Source organism: Myodes glareolus, chromosome 11, assembly GCF_982192425.1.
Source record: "Myodes glareolus chromosome 11, mMyoGla1.1, whole genome shotgun sequence".
In the NCBI taxonomy this organism is placed as follows: Eukaryota; Metazoa; Chordata; class Mammalia; order Rodentia; family Cricetidae; genus Myodes; species Myodes glareolus.
Window position 1 is genome coordinate 60,741,778 of NC_142036.1, and position 18,088 is coordinate 60,759,865.

Genomic DNA, 18,088 nt, shown 5'->3' on the forward strand with positions numbered 1-18,088 from the left:
GTGTAGGCTTAGCAAAATAGTGACTGTGTAGTTTTAGTGAAAGGATTCCTAATTGAAAGCCAATTAAAGAAGATTAAAAAGGGGAACTCAAGGTAAAACTATAGTTAATGGGTCATATTTTTTTTGAGAATGCTCCGTTTAAGGAGGAAGGTAAGTAGAAATGGGGAAATGCATACAGCTTATGGAGACTTATTTTGAAATTAGAAATATATGTTACAGCACACTCTTGGCATGGGGGTTTACTGGGGTCAATCCAAGGGCCGGCACATGTCAAGCATATGTGTCACCATGGAGCCCATGTTGAACCCAAGTTCAACAGCCCAGTTGATGCTGATGAGCATAGTCTAGCAGAGGCTAAAAGGCCGATGAAGTGTAGAAGAGTACTGCAGGAGACTCTACGGAACGGAAGAAAATAAGAGAAAAAACAGCCAGCAGATACTACAGCGCAAATACTGCCAAGCAGATATAGCATTTGGTATTTTCAATGATCCCAATACTGCAGTTGTTTCTAATTTGTTTGTCATACATTATATTTCAAGTGAATTATGAGATATACAAGATTGCCAGGCAAAACTTGGGTGTATGGAGATATACAATTTAATGCCAAAGTTTTGCATACTCATAATAAAGCTAAAGCATGTTTTTATGATATATAAGTTAAAACATTAATACATTTGGGGCAGAAGTAGTAACATTAATAAGTTGAAAAGCATCAGCTGTCTAAGAATTAAACTAATCTCAATGATACAGGGATAATATTAAGAACGGTTTTAACTTACCAGTCCTCATCAGCTAGAAGCCGTAAGGCTTCTGTTAGGGCTATTTCTGGTTTGGAAAACGGTCGTAATTCCAACGAATCCATTATCTCTGGACTATGAGTGACAGAAGACATTCTTTCTTTATACTGTGGTATGACTCCGGCAGATGTTTCACCTAAAACAAAACATTAAATAAGGCAACAAAGAACCTTTACATAAAAGATATAAACACACTCAACTATAGATGTTAAATGAGTATTTCCTCATATAACATTAGTAGATTTAGTTTGTTAAAACAAACAAAAACTTTGCAATAACTCCAAATCACATCTATTTAAAACTATATCTTTTATACTAATTTTTTCATATAAAATCATTCTTTTCTCATATAAAATACTGCAACTGGAATATCCTGGTAAGACTTACAATTTCAATAACTAAGAGTGACACAGAGCAACTTAGTTGTAGCATTAGCAACATAAGGAAGAGGTACATCCAAAATTATTAATAAATTCATGAACCTAACCAGATCTATGGTTTTTATTGTTGTTTTGGGTTTGCCTTTTTAGGGCTTATCCCACCATCAATCATGCTTTGTTCATTATTTTCTCTAAGCAGTGGAGCTCATTAAAACCCTTCACAGAATGGGGGTCTCTAGCTGCACATATTCTCTCCAAGGACCCAGATGCCACTACCCTGTGAATACTGACTATGAGCAGCCTTCCCTTTGGAGAAGCTTCTGTCCCCCTCCCAGCACAGACGCCCTTTCCTGTTGAAGGTGATATTTTGGTCTTGGGATTTCCTCTTAGGAATCTGTCACTTTGATGGATGCATACTATGCGCATAAAGGTTGCTTGACTGGGGCTGAGGTAGCGAAATAAAAAAAGTATAGTTTTAAGAACAAAAGGAAATCAATACGGTATAATTTTTAAAAACCACAGATATATACTTTCTTTACTATACAGCTATTATAAAAGGAAGGTACACAGCATTTACATTGAAATTATCATATCAATAGAGACCTTTTCTATTGATATAGTATTTTTATTAACTTATTCTTTGACAAGTTCATACATATATATAATATATTCTGGTCACGCAATCCCTTCATCGTCTCTACTCTTCCTCCCCACACTCAGCTATTTACTGCACAGTTCTCAGATATAAAGCACTACCTGAGACAGTGGGAAGCATCATCTTTGAGCACGCATAATTTAAGACTTGGGCTAAGTATTGGGAAGAAAAAGACCACAAAGAATGGGCTTTTGTAAGTGAGTAAAAATCCACTGGTTCTCTTTCATGGAATAATTTTTAAAAGGAACTATTAGGTACTAGAAAATGATCATAAAAGATTATTACCCGTGATATCTTGGTAAGGAAATGCTGAAATCACAAAAAATGAGAACTTTCATTTGACGCTGTACACCAATTATACATACAAATTCTTCAAAAATTGAAAATCCAAAAGTAACAGTGTATTAGCAATACTTGGTTGAGTTCTTTATTATAGACCTTGATGAATGTTTTGCAAATTATTCTTTCTTTAGATTTAGTTTATCTAGTGTATGTATTACATATGAGAAAATGCCAGTGTGTGTAGAAGCCAAAAGAGGGTGTCAGATCCCCTGGAACTGGAGTTACAGGTGGTTGTGAGCCACTCAATGTGGGTGCTGGGAAGCAATAACTCACATGTGAGGAAGACGATGTGCCAAACAAAGAATAAATGAACCCACTTCAATTAGTGCTCCTGGTTCAGACCTACTTTCCAGGAGGCATCATGTATACACACACACACACACACACACACACACACACACATACACACAGAGCGAGAGAGAGAGAGAGAGACACACACACACACACATGCACACACTGAGTATTGAAACATTACAACCCTGAAAGAACTGTATATAAAAGCTAGGGTAGTAAATGCTTAGAATCTCAGCACTTGGGAGGCAGAGACAAAATGGCCAGGAGTCACCTGAGGTTACACAGTGTGTTTAAGGCAAGCCTGTGTTATGCTACATAAAATCTTATCTTAAAAACACGACCAACTATGCTCCGGTGGATAGCCCCAACCTCATGCACATATGGGCAGCACTAATGGGACTCTGGATTTACAAGAAAAAGACATGAAATTGTGAGGGGCGTGTTGGGAGTAATGGCGTCCCAGTTAATTTTATGTCAATTTGATACAAACTAAAACCATCAGAGAGGAGGGAGCCTCAATTGAGATAATGCGTGTCTAAGACTAGGGTGTAGGTCATTTCCTTAATTGGTGACTGATGTAGGCTCAGCTCATTGTGGGTGGAATCACTCCGTGGGTTCAAATAAGAATGCAGGCTGAGCAAGACAATGGGAGAAAGCTAGTAAGTAGGATCCCTTCAAGGTCTCTGCATCAACTCCTGCCTCCAGGTTCCCACCCTGACTTTCTTTGATCATGAACAGTAATGTGGAAGTGTAAGCCAAAAACAAAACAAAACAAAACAAAAAAACCCTTTCCTTCCAAAGTTGCTTTATGTCACGATGTTTCTTGACAGCAACAGTAACCTTAACTAAGACATTAAGTAAGGCAGATGAGCAACAAGCCATTTATTTAGCTGGCTATGGTAGTTCAAGCCAGTATCTTCAGAACTTGGGAAGGTGAGTCAGAATTGCCACTAAGTAAAAAGCCAGCCTGGACCACGGAATTGTCTCAAAACAAAAAGTTCACGTAGACCTAGGATCATCCTTTGAGTAACACTAATCTACCGAACTGGAAACTGCTGATATTTTTAGTTTAAAAAAATGAGTTTGTATGTGTGGGTAGGTGGGGTATGTGCATGTGAGTGTAGATACTCTTGGAAGCCAGAGGCTTCAGACTCACATGAACCTAGGGTTATATGTGATTGTGAGCCACCTGATATGCTTTTGCCAAGAACCAAATTAAAACACTCTTAATTACTGAGCTATCTCCCCGGTCCCATGGAATCTTCTTAAACAGAGATATACCCAGCTAGAACTTTGTTATCAGAAAATATTACTGCCTATATGCTTATAACTATAAACAGAATTAAAATATTTAAATTCTGGTTGACCTACATCACAATTTTCTAAGTATATTCATGTTTAAGTAATACATGAATGACTTTAAGAAAGCAGTCATAGGTTTCAGAAATATAATGTAAAGGATGCATTATAAACAAAATCAATCAACATCAGTAGCAACAATGAGTACTCCCAAATTTATGATTTTTTTTTCTGTTTGTACTTTACTACTACTCTTAGTGGAGTAACACTGACCCAGTGGATGTTTATGTCTTTTGAAATTTTATTCTATGTGTATGAGTATTTTGCACATATACATGTGCAAAATATGTGAACATGTGTGTGTATATGTGCACACGTAGTGCTTGAGAGGCAAGAAATGAATGACCATCAGATCTTTGGAACTGAAGTCACAGACAGTTGTGAGCTGTTGTGGGATGCTGGAATGAACCAGGTCACCTAGCCAGTGCTTTTAACCACTAAGCAATCTCTCCAGCTCCTTCTCCCTGGCTTTTATAAGATTAAAACATGGTGAAATTACTTGAGAATATTAATAGCTAAACTTCACAAAAGCCTATTTTAACAGGTTGTAGGGTGATGACTTTAGGTAGCAAATTTACATAGCAACACCTCCCATCTGATTAGCTCTATTCACATAGGATTTCAAGAAGAGTTCTGCAATTCTTGCATACACTAGACCTTTCTATTTTTACTTTAAGAAAAAAATTTGTACACAATTACATTTGTACATTAATTTTCTTCTATTTCTTGATATGGGCTTTAAACTCAACATAAATTTAAGGATGAAAATACAGTCTACAAAGTTTAGTTTAACAAAAGTAATTAAGAAATACTACTTAATGTTTACCAAAGCTCACAAAACAGTTCAATTTAACCTATTCTTTTTTGGTAGTTTGTACTGTAACCAGGAACTATCCATTGGTCTTAAAGGCATCCCAGGAGACAAAGTACTTGACACGTAAGCATCAAGACCTGATTTCTATCCCTAGAACCCATGTAAAAAGATGAATGTAGCAGCACAGGCCTCTGATCTCAGCCCTGTGGAGGCAAAGAGAGAAGAATCCCTACAGCTGTGGCCAACTATTGTAGCTGACTCTGTAAGATCCAGGTTCAGTGAAGACTTCAACTCAAAAAACAAGGTAGAAAATGACTTAAATGTCAACCTGTGACCTCCATAAACCCATACACAAGTACATGAATACAAACACATTAGTGCACACACCTGAACATGAAGACAAACACACACAAACACTCAAAAGCTATGCCCCAGAAATCATGGCACCTACTCTTGCTTAAGTGTAAAATATATAGTCAAAAAATACTAAAGGACAAATAGACTAGATGGTCAATAGTGACTTAATTTTTTAAATTACATTTATTCTTGTGTACACACGCCATGGTGCACTTTTGGAGGGCAAAGGATTACCTGTGAGAGTTGCTTCTCACCTTTCATTATGTGGTTCCAAGGATCAAACAGAGGTCATAGGTTTGGCAACACGTGCCTTTACCCTCTGAGCTAGCTCATTAGCCTTAGAGAGACTTTTTGATCAAGATCTAACACAAATTCCACTATCTCAATGACCTCAACTATAACAAGGGTATAGCACTTCCAAGTGAAAGAGGGATATCTCCAGTGAGTATGGAAGGGACTGTTAGGTCAACCTGAATTTAAAAACAATTTAGATACTCACATATGTAAAAAACTGAAGCCTGTTTCCAGTTCTTCAAGCTAATCAAAGGCAGAATCATCTACTTTCCATCTATTCCACTGTTCTCTGTTACAACTGTATTGGACCTCATGCACCCACATTAAATAACAAGCATTCGTAACATTACTTACTTTCAGATGTCATTTTCTCAGTTCCTGTATGTTTTATTCGTTCCCAGGGATTCAGCTCTTTCCTTTCACAATCTTTACCATCAAAAAGCTCTTGTTCTTCTTTTCTCTTTTGTCTCATCTTGTCATAAGTAGACTTTGCAATAGAAACTTTAGTCTGCATGAAGAAGTTGAAATGTCTGTGCTGTGGAATATCCCTTCTACACACTATGAAAATGTGTTGCTCTCATTGTTAACAGAAAGATGATTGGCTGATAATAAGGCAGAATTTTTGGGGCAGAGAGAACGCTAGGAAGAAGGGCAAAATCTGAGAAGTCAAGAGACATTCAGAAAGAAGCAAGACAAACATGCATACAGTGTTGAAAGAAGGTGCCATCAAGTGGCAGAGGGTAGATAAGAAATACGGGTTAATTAAAAACGTAAGAGTTAGCTAGTACCCAGGCTGAGCATTTAAAATTAATATAAAGCCTCTATGATTATTTGGGAGTAACTGCTGAGCCACAGAGAAACTCCACCTACATATGACATTTAGACTTAAATTCAAAGATTTCTTTCTAAAGGAAAAATGGGGGATATGATATAGAAATGATAAAATGGTAGATTATCAAATGTACCCTAATTTAAAAGACAGTAATCTCAAAATATTTTACATTGGTATGGATTTTGGTTTATTGATTAAATTTAAAGTTAATTTTGTTATACTGTATGTATGTTTCTACTCTTGTTTAGGGTATTGTGTTTATGCAGTTCATTTAAAATGTAATATATAATTAAGAAATACAGATTAATAGTCATCTATAATAGTCAAACTTATAGTCAGTTACATTAGGTACGTTTTTAAGGTCATACATGGATATATTTAGATGGATAGTCTTCAAACACTTCAAATATCTACAGAATGTGACATTTAATATGTTTAATAACCAAAGGCTTTTCATGACAGTGAGACACATCTGCTCCTGACAGCATCAATTTACTTCAAAAGAAGATAAAGGGCATTGAAGAAACTCCATATGGGGTTGTTTTCTTTATGGCAAAAGCTAGCCATTTGGGCAAAGAAACTGCCCTTGCCTCAATTGTTGACAGTATACCATCCAAACTGGACCAACAGGATGCAAAAAAAGCAACTGACCAACTTTTTCAGTCCTTCAAAATTCCCTGCTTCTCAGAGATGTCTGTCAGATATACTATGTCTGTAGGCCAAAGTTAGATGCCCCAATGAAGAACTTTGGGTAACTTTCCAGACAGCCAGATGTCCCCATCGTTAGGTAACATTTCACCCTTATGGGATCTTTGATGGAGTTAAAGACTAAAAAATTAAACTTACAGTTTTCCTTTGTTATGATGAAAAGTAAATTAGGTAAAAAACTTTAGACTCACAAAGATAAGATAAATAATAGAGTATTTTCTCTAATTTTGCAAAATACAAATTGACTTGATATTATAATTTTTACTTGATAACTGCTTTTGTTATATATAATTTTACTATGCTAAAGTTAAAAACCTTCCTTTTTTAATTAGACAAAAAGCAGGAAACACTATGGAATAATCCTCTGAGCACTGTGAAAAGGTGTTGCTCTCATTGTTTAAAAAAAAAAAAGCTGATTGGCCAATAGCTAGATGGGATTTGGGGGCAGAGACAAATGGCTGAGAAGAAAGTCAGAGTCTGAAAAGTCAAGAGAGACACATAAAGAAGCAATATGAATGTGCTGTGTTGAAAGAAGGGACCTCCACGTGGCAGAGGATAGATAAGATATATGGATTAATTTAAAATGTAAGAGTTAGTTAGTAACAGGCCTTAGCTATCAGATGAGCATTTATAATTAATAGTAAGTCTCTGAGTGGTTATTTAGAACTGGCTGGTGGGAGAGAAAAGTCTGCCTACATACCTGGAAGTATTCAGAAAGTTTAACATTTAAAATATCTTTATCTTAGAAAATTGTGTGGGTATGTGTGTGTGTGTGTGTGTGTGTGTGTGTGTGTGTGTGTGTGAATGCATAAAGAGAAAGAGATACAGAAGCATGCTAGATGTCTATATAAAACAAATGATACTTTTTGTTTTGAGACAGGTTAGTCTTGGCCTCCTATAGCCCAGTTTGGCCTTGGCCTCTCTATGTAGTTGTATTACTGTGAACTCATGATTCTTCTGCCCTTTCTTCTAAAGTGCCAGAACTACAGGTATACATATCTGATCCTAGACCAACTACACAGTTTTCAATCCTTATTTTAGAACTGAAAGAATTATATAGTTCAGCTATCCAACAAAATTCATGCTTAAGAGTATCAGTCTGTCACTGTTGGAATATATACACTCACAATCATAGTATATAAAGCACAGGTTCAGCATAAAATATATAATATATATTTTACGTTATATATTATATAACATATAATGTATATTTATATACTGTACATTAGGTTCAGCATAAAACATATTATATATTATGTTATATACTATATATTTACATATTGTATATCAACAATTTAAGTGATTAAAAATCAGAAATTTCAATTACCTAAAATTTTAATCAAGTGCGGAGACAGCTCTGTGGACAAAGAGTATGTTATTCAAGTTTACTGTTCAAACGGCAGTGGCACACACTTTTAATGCCAGTACTCCAGAAACAGAGACAGATATATCTCTATGAGTTCAAGGCTAGTCTGGTCTACAAAGTGAGTTCTAGGACAGCCAGAGCTGTTACACAGAGAAACCCTGTCTCAAAAAACAAAAATAACAAAAACAACAACAAAAAATGAGTATGCTGTTCAAGCCAAATAAAGCCAGATATTGTGCTATATGCATCTATAACTCCAGTTCTCCTACAGCAAGATGGGAAGAAGAAACAGGAGAATTCCCAGAACCTGTGCAACAGCTAGCCTAGCTTACACAGTGCAGCGACAGAGATGCTCCTTAAAATAAGGTGTAAATTGCGGACCGACACACAAAGCTATGTTCTGGCTTCCACATCAGCATGTGCATTTGTGTGCACACACGTAGACACACACACACACTAAAATTAAAGTTGCTAATTAAAAGATGTTTGCTATCCCACAGCTCATAGAAAGAAAATAATGACATAGCTAAAGATTAGTAGAGAACCTTACATCTTTGTCATTTTCAACATCAAGATATGATGGGGTATTTTGCGGGACTGCTCTTCCATAAATCCCTGAGGGCGGTTCAATGCTTGGTTTCACTGAGAATGAATCCTCATGTTCCAAAGAGGATATCACTGGTTGGTTGCAAGTTGCTGGTGCTGAATTTGGATTTCCAAATACACCTGCAATCAATCAAACATCAAGTAATTATAGTTTCAATAATGGCATTCCAGGTAACAAATTTGAAGGTTTTTCATTTAATACATGATAAAACATGTTAAATAATCATGAAGTATACAAATATCCCACCCATGTAAAAAGACAGCTGTTCATGAAGATATAGGTCAAAATTGGACTTTTAAGTGAGGTTCAAGGGAAGGCTCATAGACTGCTGTGAATTAGGTGTTTAAGAAGATATCTAAGAGCACAACTTTAAACTGGGATTTGTTTACACAAGGAAGAAAGGGAAGCATAAATCCTGAGGTAGGGACATTTATATGGAAATCTAGACAAGTAAAAATATGTCCATGTTTGAATGAGAATGGCCCCCATTGGCTAATAAATTTTAATGTGTGGTCACAAGGGAGTGTTGCTATTTGAAAGGATTAGGATGTGTGGCTTTGTGGGAGGAAGTGTGTCTATGGTTGAGGAATGTGAAGCTTTAAAAGCTTATGCTAAGCCTAGAGTCTCTCTTTTCTTCCTGCCTATAGATCAGGTTGGAGAACTCTCAGCTCTTTCTCCAGCACCATGCCTGCCTTCATGTTGCCATGCTTCTCACCATGATGATAATAGACTAAATCTCTGAAACTGTAAGCCAGTTCCAATGAAATGTTTTCCTTTATAAGGAAACATTTATAAAGGAAATGTTTATGATGTCTCTTGGTCATGATGTCTCTTCACAGAAATGGAACATTGACGGAGACACAAGAGAAATTGAAATTACAGACTAAATCTTCAAAATAGTCTAGAGGTAATTTGAAGAGAGTATTCAATGAGATTATCAAGCAAATTATTGCAAGATAAAGGGCCATGGAAACTTGTGTCAAGATTTCAGAAAATTTGGTATCCAAGTAGTATGTGACAGGAATAAGTTCCATGCAAGGGGCTCCTTGGCAGGCTGCTGAATGAAACTGGGCTCCCCACAGTCTCAGGCATTTGAACACTCGGTCCCCACTTAACTGATACTACTTGGGGAGGTCTTGGAGGTAAGGCCTTGCTGGAGAAGTATGCCACTAGGAGGGCCAGCTTAGAGGGTTCATAGCCTTTGTCTCTGCTTCCTGTTTCTACCACCATGCCTGCCACTTGCTTCATGTCTTCCTACCATGGTGGGATGCTATTTTCCACAGTCTCTGCTTCCGTTTCTGCCTCTAGGTTCCTCTTTGAGTTCCTGCCTTGACTTCTCTTCATGATGGACCTGTAACCTGTAACCCTTTCTTCTCCCAAGTCAGTTTTATCACGGTAATAGATACCATGGGACAAGCTATGAATGCAAAGGCTAATTTGTAATGAAGACTGTAGAACGTTAGGGATCCCAGGACCACAGGATTATTTTTTTGAGGAAAGCTGTATGCATAGAGTGGAGTTGGCCTAAGAAGAAGGCAATGTGTTGCAAGTGGCAGAGTTGGAAAGATAGGGCTACTCAAAGTCAGTGGCCTAGATATTGTGATCACAAGCCACAGATGTCAGACATATAGCTGCATGATCTGGTGACAGTTCTGTTGTGTTTCTGTCTTGCTTTGGTCCCATCTTTCCTTGGTTTCATTACTCCCTGTTGAAATGGGAATGTTTACTTTGTGTCATTGTATATTAAAGTGTGCAACATGGTTTTTATCTTATTTTTAAATGTATTTTATTTTACTGGGGTTCATGCTAACAGACTGCCTTCAATCTCAGAAGAGTTTCTGAACTTTTTAAGGGTAGGACTACTGGAATTTTGTTAGTTGGAATAAATATATTTTATATTATGAAATGATCATGAACCTATCAGGCCAAAGGTGGAATGTTATGATTTAAAGTGATGTGTTTGAGCTGGGCAGTGGTAGCACACGCCTTTTATCCCAGCACTCAGGAAGCAGAAGCAGGCAGATCTCTATGAGTTTGATGCCAGCCTGGCCTACAAGAGCTAGTTCCAGGACAGGTTCTAAAGCTAGAGAAACCCTGTCTTGAAAAACCAAAAATAAATAAATAAAAAAGAAAGAAAGAAAGAAAATAAACAAAAGCCCATAAAGTGATGTGTTTGAATGTCAAACTGACAAGGGGTGAACTTGTGATAGTAAATCTACTCCACTGAAATTGTGATCATCTTAGAAATAATACCTCTGGGTTTGTCAATAAGGACATTTCCAGAGAAGTCTAACTGAGGGATGATGCACCCTGAAGGTGAGTGGGCTGACTAGAAAGCAGACAGTGAGTCGGCACGAGATTCGTCTTTCTGCTCTCCATACTGCAGATGCACTGGGAGCAGCCAGCTTACACAGACGTCATCACGACTCCCTACCACAATGCACTGTATAATCTCAACTCAGGGGCCAAATTCAACTCTTCATCCCTTACGTAGATTTTTGTGAGATATAAAAAAGTAACTAAGACGGCATTTAAGAAAAAGAAAATAATATTTAAAGACAATTTTGTTTCTTCAAGGTCACCTTGCATCTCTGAAATATATAACAAGGGCTCACTTTGAATTTTTGTTAGAAATAAGAAATTTCACATTAAGTTACATTAATTGCTACACTGATAAAACCTATTTGACATTAAACTATAATATAGTTATTATAGATATCCCTAAACTGCCTTACAAGTATCTAACTTCTAAAAGTTACTAACATAAATGCTCCATGGTTTCATTAATGGGCAAAAATATAAAATTAAGTATTCATTTTTAATTATTTCAATTTAATATTGACCAATATTGCTTATGCGTAGTAAATGCTTAAATTTAAAAGCTAGACAACTTAGAAATACCTTTTCCAACAATTACTACTGAGTCTTCTGATAAGGTATTTGTAGATGTGAAGTCAAAATTGGAAATCTGCTGTAAATTTGATGATCTTTTAAATTCTAAAAGAAAAAGAAAAAGGAATAAAAAAAGAAACAAAGACAAGGAAGGCAAAACGGCACATTAAAAAGTACTCACTGTGGTATATTTTAGGATATTAATACAGCCTTTAAAAATTTATTTCATAATAAATCCAAATCAATTAATTTGATGAATATTTAAAATTAGAATACCTCGTATATATTAGCTACCACAGAGATCAACAACAAAACAGAAACCTTCCTTTCTTTGAGGAGCTTACACAGGCCGGGTTGAAGAAGAGAGAAACATAATCATAGAATCATCACGCGATCATCATCAGAAGCAAGCAGTGAAAGTGGAGAACAAAATTCAAGCCCCAGAACACAAGAGATCAATCTCAAGCCAAAGCATAATTTTCTAGGCTAAACTGGGTTACTTCCACACACAAATAAGTAGACATCCTAACACGCGGCTGCCTCCCCATCCGTGATTTAAGATGATCAGAAGTAATGAAGCCCAGAGGTTCCCCCCTCCTTTTCCTTTCGGTCATTCTTTTTGAGGCAGGGTCTTACTATGTAGCCCAGGGTAGCCTCAAATGTCTGACATCCTGTCTCTGCCTCCTGAGTGCTGAGACTGCAGTGTGCACCACCATGCTCAGCTTAAATGTTGGTCTTAGCAGGTTCACAGCTGTCACATGTAAAAGGAAAAAAAAAAAGCAGCTCTTTATTTATTGGACTCACAATGTACCCCAGGCTGGCCTTAGATTCAGGGTAATTCTCCAGTCACAAGCTCCCAAATGCTGAGACTACAAGTAGGAACTACTGTGCTGGCTAAGAAATTATTTTAAATGCAACTACCATAGAGTAACTTGGGAAATGAACAAAGCACTCGCCTGATGTCCTGTTCACTACTGCAGTTTTAAAATACAACAGTTAAGGAGCTAGCGATAACAAGAAATTCTAGTAAGGGAAGGACTTTCCTTCTGCCGTGTCTGGACTCCATGGCTAACACTCACACAGACATTCACATGACTGTTCTCACTCTGAGTGAAGAAATGTCTTATAGAAAATCTGTTTGCATGTATGTACCTGCAAGCTCTTGGGGTAAAGCCCAGGGATTCCCAATTTTAACTAATGTTTTGTCCTTTGCATGGGCTCCTTTAGACAACAGCAGAGACCATAAATCCTAAAAAGTTATTTCAGAGAAAACCTATCAATAGAATGAATGATAAGTTGAAAACCTTAAAGTTAAGAATTCTTAGTTATTTTTTTTGCTAATGTTTAGAGAAGATTCTGACTTAGATATATTGAATATTAAAAATTAATTTGTCATGAAATTTACAAACCTTTTGTATGCTTATGTCTTGGGGGTTCCTTATTTTGTATTTTTAAAGCACTAGGTGAAATGTCATGTGACCTATCATCTTCAAAATCACCACATCCAAACCCATAGTTCATACGTTGACCAATTATGCTTACACTGGATGTTGTAATCCCTATAAAATAAAATACATATTTATTTAAATGATTTAGGTAATATTTACAATAGGTGTATATCTCTCTTCTAAGTCTATTTTGCTGACTACACTTTTGAAAAGATCAGCAACATCATTGAAAATTATGTTAGTAGTTTTTAAAGTTTTACCATATTTTAAACTATGTAGCTTTCAATGAAATAAAAAATGTAATGTTTGAAAGAGTTAACCAAATAATTGAGTGTTATAGTTGATGTGGGGGTGGACACTTGTGATTCTAGCATCAAGAATTAGACATGGGAGGATCAGAAGTCTGAAGTAAGCCTAGACTACATAAAAAGTTCAAGGACAACCAGGGCTACAAAAAACAAAACAAAACAACAACAACAAAAAAAACCCAAGAACTTAACTGATTAAATTAATAAGTAACATCCTTAACTTGTCAAAATTCCCAGTGTTAAAACAGTGGATTAAGGGGGCCTATATTCTTCACACCTTTCTCTTCTGCACACGTGATGGGTGTCCCCTGGTTTGGCTAACGAGACAGTTAACTCCTTTAAGAACTCTGTATCATACTCAGCAGACTGTAGGCTTTGCCCTGCCACTTAACTGCAGAGAGACTCTGGGAAGATATTTAATGTATGTAAAATGGGAAGAGTAGAAACTTAACCAGAACTGTCACATGAATTAAATGTAGGAAATAGAGAGCTAGACATAGTGGTGTGTGCTTTAAAAGTCCTCGTGCCTGGGAGGTTGAGGCAGGAGGAGCTCCATGAGTTTGAGATCAGCACAAGCTATATGGTAAGCTCAAGGTCAGCCTGGTCTACCCAGTGAGGCCTTGTTTATATCCCCATCCCTGCAAGAAGAGGAAGAAGAAGAAAGAAGAAGGAAGGAAGAAAGAAAAAAAGAAAAAGCAAACATATATAAAGAACTTAGTACACTGCCAAGCATATTGCAAATACTCAAATAGTATTATATCTCTAATAAAAAATAAAATATAACACTATTATGTCCTTTTAATAAGTAACATAGAATTTAGTCAACATTTGAATGTCTAAACTGTATATACTATACTAATATTTTACCACTACTGGAGTTACATAATGTTGATTAAATAAAAATTCCTATTCAATATATTTGCATCACTGCCCATTTTCATACGTAGCTACATTATAAACCAGAAAGCAGTAGGGATATACTTCATTTTTAAATAATGCAACACTTGGGGCTGGAGAGATGGCTCAAAGGTTCAGAGTACTGAGTGCTCTTCCAAAGGGCTCGGGTTCAATTCCCAGCACTCACATGGCAGCTCACAATTGTTTTTAACTCCAGTTCCAGGGGATCCAACACTCTCACACAGACATATATGCAGGCAAAACACCAATGCACATAAAATAAAAATATATAAATCATTAATAGTACAATACTTTAATGAAAACAAAATAGTTGGAAAAGTGCTAGCTACTGGAAGCTGGGCTAGGAAAATAGCAGACAAAGGTTTTAGCTAAGTTCACCAAGTTTAAAGAAGTATCCCTTCTAAGTGCTACACATACACAGCCCTAACTTAGATCCTCAGTATCAGCTAGACTAGCATGGGGGTCTTATACCACACAAGACAGGAACTCTTGTGAGATAAGAGCAGGAGAAACAGTTGTTCAAGGCCAACCTTACTTACACAGCAAGTGAAGACCACCTGGCTACATGAGACTTTCTCTCAAAAAAATAAAATTAAAACCTCATTTTAAATTATAATAGCCTTACAGAAGAAACTGATACTCTTAAAAATTCTTAGTCTTAACAGTTAATCTAGATATTGGTGGAAGATACTGGCTTTAAGTGGTATTGTTTGTACTAACATTTGACACTAATGGTATAAGAAAATCAGTTAGGAAATTCAGTGCTATTTACGGTAACAGTTGTAAAACTCTACGAAGAAACATTCTCTGGAAACAGCTCTGGGAAAGGTGTGCTGTCTTTAGTATTTTTATACCATAACTTTGTTCTTGTCCATGTAAACAAATAACAGCTAACTAGTCTTAGCTAATCGTACCTAGATAACATACATACTTCCTTACTTGTCTTCTGTGATACCCAATGTTCTCAAACTATGTTGTATATCAGAGTCACTAAGTGAGCTCTCAAAATGGTGACAGTCAGATTTAAATGCACTGCAATTAAATAAAAATATATTTTTTTTCTTCTGGTTTTCCGAGATAGGGTTTTTCTGTGTAACTCTGGCTGTCCTGGAACTCACTTTGCAGACTAGGCTGGCCTCGAACTCACAGAGATCCACCTGCCTCTGCCTCCTGAGTACTGGGATTAAAGGTGTATGACACCGCCACCCAGCTAAATAAAAATATTTTCTGGAGGAGCCTGGGAAATCAATGACTGAGTCAAGTAAATATATTTCTTTCAAAACTAGAGTCATACTCACTCTCATTAGAATGGCTTTTTAATAAGTTATGGTTAATGGCAAATTGGTAAGTATAAAACCTAAATCTAAAATGCATTTTCTATCACTTTCTATATTACAAATCAACCATATTCTTAAGAAAGTATATTTATAAAAACAAGATACCTGCACTAGGAGTCTGTTCAGCAGCATGGGAGATTTTCTTTGCAGAACAAAGTCTTGTTGAGCAAGGTTTTGATCCAAATGTTGGAAATATGTCTGACCTAATGAAACAAAGTAAATTGAATAAACATTTACAGTTCAGAGCTGTGCAACACTTATATCACTCATTGTACATTCTTTTCACTAACATATTAGGATACTAGATAAGTCAGAAAACAATAATGAAAAATTATGGCTAAAAATCTTTTGTGTTGCTTGTGGGGTTGTTTTGCTTTGACTTTGAGACTAGTCTCATTATGTAGTCTTGGCTGTAGTAGAACCCATTATACAGACTCACAGAGATTCATTTGTCTCTGCCTCCCAAGTGAGGAAATCAAATTTGTATACCACCAAGCCTAGGAAGCAGACCTAAGTCATCTCCTAAAACACTACACACATGTAATCTACTGTTACACAGACAGAAACAGACAAGACTGTATTATCAACAGGAGCAACGGTTGAGTTTGTAAATGCCACTTTCTTAAAACTATTTTTTGCTCTACCATTTAGATATTATGAAGGCCCACGGGCCTTGCTTAACAAAGAAAGCAAGCTTTCACCATTAAAGAATATTAAATCCTAAAGCAAAGAAACCCAGTAAATATTATAATATAATGAGTGACAGACATTTTACAAAGCAACACAATTTACCAGCTAGCTACCATGTATATTTTCCAATGTCCTTAGTAAAAAATGAGCTTTAACTAATTTTTTAATATTTACTTTGTATATGCAAAAGTGTATGTGTATATGTGTGTGTGTAAGTAATATGTGTGCAAGTGAAGTCCAGGAATCATTTCCTTCCACCATGAGGGTCCTGGAGCTCAAACACGGGTCATCAGGCTTGGTGGTAAAGCACCTCTGCCCAGAGAATCATCTTGATGGCTCATTTTGAAGATTTGGAAAGAGCCATTTCTCTAGACTACTAGAAATGTACAATCATACTGAGCAGATTTTAGTTGGATGAAAGAAAACTTTTCATTCGAGAAGGATGGTTTCCAATAGTTTCACTTTCATCACTGAGAGATGACTTGTCTCAGGAGGTAGTAATGTTCTTTATCCATGACTCTTGAGGCAAGAAACAAACTGGTTAAGAATAACTATTATAGACTTGGGAAGCAGAGGCAGGAGAATTCCAAGGGTAAGGCCATCCTAAACTATATAGCAGACTAGAAAATGTGGCTAAATCATTAAACGGAAAAAACCACAAAAAGGCTGCAGAAGTAGTCAGTGATGCCGTGCTTGTCTGCATCTGCAAGGCTCTGTTCAATCCTCAGATCACTGACATCCCCCAGGAGAATGTATTTCAAAGCAGTGAAACTCAGGGTAGAAATCTTAAATTCATTAAAGGCAATGAGTGGATTCCCATCTTAAAGACTTCAATACTTAGGGGCAAGAGAGATGACTCAGCAGTAAAGAGCACTGGCTGCTCTTCTGGAGGAACCAGTTCAATTCCCAGTACCCACATGGCAGCTCACAACTGTTTATAACTCAAGTTCCAGGAGATCTGACATCACCATTTGTACACCAATTTGCATAAAATAAATTTAAATAAATTATTAAAAGGTATTCAATACTTAAAGAAAATAACTGTGAGACAAAAGGAGAAATACATAATTCTAAATGTTACAAATACAAAATGAACTTCTCTTCCCAACTGGCTTCAAATTTTTAACACTAGGGAATATATATATTCCATGTGTAATGCTCATTGTAAGCTGTTTCTTTGTTAAAGTCATTCTAGATCAATTATGTAAATATATTCCAATATTCTATCGAGGCAGGAACAATTAAGGCATTTCCAGGGATGAAATGTTTCCAAGTATAAGTCATGATTTAAGTTAAAAATGTGAAGGATAAAACCATATAAGACAAACTCCTAAAATGGAACATAAAAATTCAGTTACATTTTATAATTGCTGAAATAAAACATCACCTCTCCTTTAATTAGGCAGTCTTTACCTCCATTTGTGAGAGGTTTATTAAATTCATTAAATTGAAAATAATTTTAAAAATGTACTTCTGATATCTCTATATTAACAAGGATCCAAATAAAGTCAAAAGGAAACAAAACAAAAAAGGTTTCACATCAAATTTTAGCAAGAATAAGCAACAGTCATAACTTTCACATCACCAATGGGAATATAAAATTACACTACTATTTAGAGAAGCTATTTAGCAATTATTTAACTATATACTTATATATCTAACTACCCATACCATGGCAACTCTACGGTAT

The 18,088-nt window shown here is 36.2% G+C and overlaps 1 protein-coding gene across 6 annotated transcripts in view; it reads right to left on the reverse strand.

The window, feature by feature from the left end:
- The window catches only part of Togaram1 (TOG array regulator of axonemal microtubules 1), a 64,115-nt gene that overhangs the window by 22,608 nt on the left and 23,419 nt on the right, over window positions 1-18,088 (reverse strand). For 2 of the 6 annotated variants that reach the window (XM_048415863.3, XM_048415862.3), the window contains 6 exons: window positions 15,814-15,911; window positions 13,107-13,256; window positions 11,707-11,802; window positions 8,749-8,924; window positions 5,647-5,800; window positions 780-933 (listed from right to left, as the gene is read on the reverse strand). In XM_048415863.3, coding sequence (XP_048271820.3) covers window positions 780-933; window positions 5,647-5,800; window positions 8,749-8,924; window positions 11,707-11,802; window positions 13,107-13,256; window positions 15,814-15,911 — 828 coding nt within the window. The remainder of the gene's footprint in view (window positions 1-779; window positions 934-5,646; window positions 5,801-8,748; window positions 8,925-11,706; window positions 11,803-13,106; window positions 13,257-15,813; window positions 15,912-18,088) is intronic. The other 4 variants (XM_048415865.3, XM_048415867.3, XM_048415864.3 and 1 more) reach the window with 3 other exon arrangements.